General features: G+C 46.6%; 1 protein-coding gene across 2 annotated transcripts in view; it reads right to left on the reverse strand.

Annotated features, from left to right (window-relative positions):
- The window catches only part of FBXL18 (F-box and leucine rich repeat protein 18), a 22,757-nt gene extending 16,917 nt beyond the window's left edge, over positions 1–5,840 (reverse strand). Inside the window, exons 1-4 of one of the 2 annotated variants that reach the window (XM_042438244.1) lie at positions 5,701–5,840; positions 4,168–4,368; positions 1,450–2,999; positions 124–447 (exon numbers count right to left, since the gene is read on the reverse strand). In XM_042438244.1, coding sequence (XP_042294178.1) covers positions 444–447; positions 1,450–2,999; positions 4,168–4,368; positions 5,701–5,718 — 1,773 coding nt within the window. In that variant the 5' untranslated portion in view covers positions 5,719–5,840 and the 3' untranslated portion in view covers positions 124–443. Of the gene's footprint in view, positions 1–123; positions 448–1,449; positions 3,000–4,167; positions 4,369–5,700 lie in introns of those variants that run through there. The other variant, XM_042438243.1, reaches the window with a different exon arrangement.
- Positions 5,841–6,252: the final 412 nt, after the last annotated feature.

Genomic DNA, 6,252 nt, shown 5'->3' on the forward strand with positions numbered 1-6,252 from the left:
TATTATTATTATTATTATTATTATTATTATTATTATTATTATTATTATTAGAGAAATGTGGGATATAAATTCAATAAATAAATAAATAAATAAATAAATAAATAAATATTGATTCCTGTCTCCTGTCTCTTCTTCCTTGCAGAACATTTATCTATCTGACACAAGATGAAGAGTAGCTGAGTGCAGGTGCACTGGTAATTCCAGTGGATATATTTGCAGTACTACAGCCCAGAAGCTTGGCTTTCAAATACTTAGCTTCCACCTGCACTACTGACATTCAAAGAGAGGGAAGAGAAAAGTAGGAACTTTCCTTTGAGGCACCATGGAAATAGATAGTAGTCACCAGGTAGCAACACAGGAGAGCAGTATCCCTGCCTTGGACAGTACCACATTAACCGCTTTTGCTTGCCAGCATGTACCAGAAATGCAAGTAGCCAAGGATGTCATCTGCAATCAATGCAATAATTTCATGAGGACGAGTTTCGAAGGCAGAAAAAATACACTTAAGTCAAGCATTGCCAATCTGATGGTAATGGGAGTTGTAAAGTCTAACACGTCTGAAGGACTTTAGATTGGTGAAGGATGACTTAAATCTATTCCCAACAAAGCCAGTGGCTGGGTGGAAATATTTATCCTGCCATACAGCATCAAATCCACCAGGTGATGCTGTCGCTTTATTATTCTCTGATAATAATATTTTTAATTTGACAAAATTTCCCTTCTCCACATCTAATGTAAGAAAAGTTTTATTTGGCGGAATTAAACAGAGGGAAGTGGCCTCCCAATCATCTCCAGGGAACTGCTTAAAACCATCTCCCTATTTTGCACCAGCAACAGAAACCCACTGCCTCCAATGATAGATAAAGCATTATACAGTACAACTTTGATCCAAGCTATCCGATGAGCCGTATTCTTCCCTACCAATTTGCCAAGGCCTTGAGTTTCAGGAAAAGCCATTCTTTAGATAACAGGTAGGCCAATCTCCTTCCTCAGCACTCCACACAGGTCATACACACACAGTGTGAGCCCAAACACTTGCATTTTCCTCTGCAGTCTCTTTCAAAATGATGGATCACTTGCTGTCTCCGTTTTGAGAGAGACTGCAGAGGAAAAGAGATATTTAATAACATAGCCATTCTGGGAAAACATTGGGATACAAATATTATACATATAATTCCCCTTTAAGTCCACCTAGTTTAGTTTGGCAGCTAAAAGTGGAATCCACCTTGGAAGGTGAGGATGGGGGGAAATGATCTATCTCTCTGTCAAAACCTCCAGCTGACCACCAATACAGTCTGTTTTGATCCCAACTTTCAGATTATTTCTCCCTGCCAGAAGAGAGAGGGAGACTGACAGCAAGATAGCCTGCTAACTCAAGCGCTAGCCCATCTCTATCCTGATTGCCCAACCTGGAGAAGCAATGGAAAAGCCAACTTCTGCCACCCTCACCTGAGATCTCGCAAGCACTTACAGTGCTTCAGCATGTCCATGAGGGCTGACATGTACATCACTTTTCCCATAAGGCCTATGTTGGCCAGCGAGAGGGTCCGTAGGCGTTGGCATTGGGCCCCAATGCTAATCAGCCCAAAGCCGGTAAGAACACTGGGCAGCTGGGCCAAGGTGAGGCTCTGCAGGAATGCCAGCTGGCCAATGGCAGCCACCTCTGCATCCCCCACATGCTGTGCCCGACTGCAGGGAGGCAGCGAGTTCCGGATAGCTGGCTCATTCCTTGGCATGGCCGAGGAGAAACTGGAACCAATCAACTCCAGTCTTTCCAGAAAGGGAAGGCTTTCTAGTAGAGACCAAAACACAGAAGAGGGGGGCTTGAAATTGCCTTGTTCTAGGCAGTTCCTGGAACAGGTCTGGACCCCAATTCGGACTTTCTTTCCAAAACCTTGGGAGGCTACATTAGCCACCGGCTGCACTGATGGCTTGTCAGCAGTTGTCAGGGAAATGTTGGCAATAGCACAAACAGGCAAAGCCAGAGAGAGAAGGCATTTCAGGCGGGCAAGGAGTTGGCATAAATGTTTGCCCAAGCCTTCTGAGCTATGATGGTGGGCAGCCGAGAGGTTCAGGTGCCTCAGATTGCAGCAAGAGGCAACCAGTGTCTCCACAATGCCACTGTCAATGTCATCTTCCGCCTTGCGCAAGAGGGAGTCTGGAGACAGACAGTGAACGCAGCCGCTCAGGTTCAAACTGACCAGGCTGCGGAGGTCTTTACCACCATTCAGGACTCTCTGGACAAGCTGGCCACCAGATAAGCTACAGCGGTTGAAACTGAAGTAGACAGGGTTGCTGACTTTCAAAAGCTGGAGGAGGCTGGAGCCATTCATCCAAGATCGAGGTAGCTGTAAAGCATCTAATGTCACATTCCGGGCCATGGAGTCTAAAAGGTTTTTAACAGCACAGCTCTGTGCAAAGCCACCAGGAGCAGAGATGAGGAAAGCGTGAAGTTTCTCTGGAGTCCGATCACTCAGCACCGCTAAGTATAGCCTCACCACCTCCTGGTTGACTGGTCCAGGAGCCAACCTAGCATAGAAAACCCGGAGATTCTGGTAGTGGGGCACGTTACTCTCACCCACCATCAGCTGGCCAGAGATTATTAAACCCTCTCGCGATCTGTCAAGGATCTCAAAGTACAGGAGGAGTTTCTCGAGGCTGGTACAACATGGCACTACCCCATAGGAGGGTGTGTAAAGAGTCTGCTTGAGCTCCAGCACTCGACTCAGTGTAGCCTTGCATTCACTACTCAAGTGGGAGGCATCAAACCCCGGATTCACATCAATTGCCAAAGAGCGGAGGTATTGCAAGGTGGAGAGCATCTTTGAGAGACGAAGGGAGGTGAGGTGGCAGCCAGACAAGTTCAGCTTCACTAGGTTTTTGCAACGAATCACCTGGTCAATGGTGGTGCCCGGCAACCAATAGCAGCCGGTCATGTCCAGCTCATGAATCTCTTTGCCAATCTCTCTCATGAGCTGCTTCACTTTGTCTTTGTCCACCTGTAGCCAAGCATAAGAAAAAACCAAGTGCAGTAGCAGCTAAAGTTGGGATGATCCACTACATGCTCACATGTTTACTACTTGAAACAGAATTTGGAAAAAATACTTTTGTTTGGATCACAGCATCCTAGTTCTGGAAATGCAAAAAGTAAGATTTCCAAGCAAGACTGCTGTATCAAGCAATGGACTTTATAACAGTTTTATAGTTTTATAATTCCTAGCAATTTCTCAGAAAGGAGCATTGCAATAGAAAAACAGCATGCTACTCCTGAGCCTGTTGGCAGCATCTCAGGCTTCCCGGACACACACACGTGCACTCACTCATTCTCACCCTCTCTCCCTCTCTCTCACACACACACACACACACAAACATTTACTTTTGTAATGGCTCAGAAATCTCTGGAGTGACTCTCTCAAATGAGCCAGAAGGAGGGGATTAGAAGCCACACCTAAAAAAAAAAGTGATCACCCCAGGAAGCAAGAAGTACCACTCCTTGCAATGTGAAAAGAAAAATGTCCCCAATACCTCTTCCTCTGGAATACACTGCATTCAAGCTGTGAGGAATGCGCTTCAGTGTCTTCAAGCTTGCAGAAAATAGGATGGCATGGTTTGCAACAGGGAAGCTGGCTGTCACATTGTTTAGTCAGGGCGCATCTTGCTTCACATCCCCCCATTTCCCAGACTGAATAAATCTGTCTAATTAGATATAGGCAGGAAACCTTTCACATTCCAAAGACTGGGAGCTACAACTCTCATCAACCTCCCCAGTAGGAGCAATAAAAAGGGACTGTGGGATTTGTAGTCTAAAACCTCTGGAAAACTGAAGGTTCATCACCTCTGCCTTAATCTGTATCTGGGGAACAACAGTAGATTCTGCATTTGGCCACCATAAAAAAGACTGGACCAAAGTGTATATTCTCTTGCAATATGTCTGCCAGGACATAGTAAACACACCAGCTGAGTGCTGTAAGATCCTACACCCTGTCTGAAACCTAAATAAAAGGAAAAGGGAAGACAAAGGAGTAAACCTAGCATGTTATTTCACAGTGATCTGTTGTTTAAAATCCTCATGGTCTCTTGCAGCACGACCCGGAGGAACACCAACAAAACTCTGAAATAAAATCCCAAACCCCTTAAGTCTTCAATCCTCTCAATGCTCTTCCTCACCTGATAGTTCTTATGTAGGATCACTGTGTGGGTGAGGCTTTTGTCAAGACTGAGGACAGAGAGTTTCCGGCAGACCCTCTGGACATTCAGGACAAGATCTGAAACTGGAGTGTATCTCAGGATGTGTAAGAGGATCTCATCTGAGAACTCCATTAAATTCATACTGTTGCTCTCCTCTCCAGTCTCCTCACTTGTCACTTCCTAAGAAGACAGAATGAATGCACTCAGCAGCTAGAATGGGTGAAAGGAACAAAACTGAAAGGAAGACATGTTTTGTTAAAAGACCTGAGTGGTTTAATACAACCACAACAGAACCTTCTCTTTCCCTGGCTAAACATACCCAGCTCCCTAAGTCTCTGCTTTCCAGATCCTTCATCATTTTTCCTATTCTCTGGAGCAGCAGAAAACAAGCTTGCTCCATCCTCAATAGGACACCCCTTCAGATACTTAAACAGAGCTATCATATCACCTCTTAACCAGCTCTCTAAGTCATTCCTCATAAGGCATGGATTCCAGACCCTTCGCCATTTTGATCACCCTCCTTTGGATGCGCTCCAGCTTCTCAGCATCCTTTTCAAACTGTGGTGCCCAGAACTGGACACAGTGTTATTCCAGGTGAGACCTGACCAAAGCAGAATAGAGCAGCACTATGACTTCCCTTGATCTAGACATTATAGTACTACTGATGAAGTGCATAGAATCGCATTGCCTTTTTAGCTACCACATTACAGAGGGCAGAGAACTGTCTAGTTCTTTAAGCTTCTCTGAGAGCCTTTGTGGCTGAAGAGCAGGGTATAAATACTCTAAACAAACAAACACACATCCCCAGCTCCCTAAGTCTTTGCTCATAAGGCATGGTTTTCAGACCCTTGGCCATTTTGGTCGCCCTCCTTTGGAGACATGGCTCCAGTTTCTCAACATCCTTTTTTAATTGCGGTGCCCAGTGTTATTCCAGGTGAGGCTTGACCAAGGCAGAATAGAGTGGCACTATGACTTCCCTTGATCTAGACACTATACTTTTGTTGATGCAGCCTAGAATCGCATTGGCCTTTTTAGCTGCTGCATCGCACTGCTGACTCATGTTCAAACTGTGGTCTCCTAGGACTCCTAGATCCCTTTTACATGGAGTCTTGTTAAGCCTGGGGTCCCCCATCCTTCACACATGAGACAGACCCCCCCACACACACACACACACTCCAAAGGCCCAGGAGGAGTCCTTCTTTCCCCACAGCCTTTCAGTTATGAGGTTCAACACCCATGAGGCAAAACAAGGCCTGCACAGAGGCTGAAGAAGACTCCACAGTGAAAGGGACCTTAGGAGTCCTAGTAGGCCACAATTTGAACCTGAGCCAACAGCGTGATGCTGCAGCTAAAAAGGCCAATGCGATTCCAGGCTGCGTCAATAGAAGTATAGGGCGAACGCCGTTGCCATGGAGACGGGGAGAGACGTAGGAGAGGGCGGGAAGGGGAAGCAGGGCCAGCCTTGGTTGCCACGGTAACCGAGGCTTTTATTTTGGTAGGGAGTTGCTTTACCTCTCCTAGGCAGGCCATGGCCTGCAAGCGCTGGCCTCTTCAACCCTTTCCCAAAGCAGGCTTTCTCTTTCCTCTGCCTGCCTCCCTTCCACACGATTGCTGCTGCTGCTTCTTCCTCCTCCTCCTTTCAGCCGGGCCAGAAAAAGAGCTATTTCCGGCGCGTTACTGACCTCACTTCCGGTCCATTCACCTCCCCCTTCTTTCGCTTTCGAAAAAGGGCGCTTAGCCGCCATCTTGGGAGAGGCGGGCGCCATTTTGAAAGCGGCGGGCGCCATCTTGGGAGAGAGCGATTGAGGGAGAGAGAATGGAAGGAAGGCTGTGCCGCCATCTTGGGAGTGGCTCTCCTTCTAGGCCCACATTCTTCCCCTCAGAGCCACCATTTCCAGGTGGCTTTTGTTGGTTTTCCTGGGCAACAAGTTATTTTTTGTCCGTCTTCTCAGTCCCCCAATCCATTTAAAATGTCAAAATGTCACCCCGAGTTCTTTAAATGAGGAAAAGACATTGCTGTCAATGGTTATTCTGTGAACAATAGGCGCCCCCCGTCGCCATCTT

Source organism: Sceloporus undulatus, chromosome 8 (genome assembly GCF_019175285.1).
Source record: "Sceloporus undulatus isolate JIND9_A2432 ecotype Alabama chromosome 8, SceUnd_v1.1, whole genome shotgun sequence".
NCBI classification, from domain to species: domain Eukaryota; kingdom Metazoa; phylum Chordata; class Lepidosauria; order Squamata; family Phrynosomatidae; genus Sceloporus; species Sceloporus undulatus.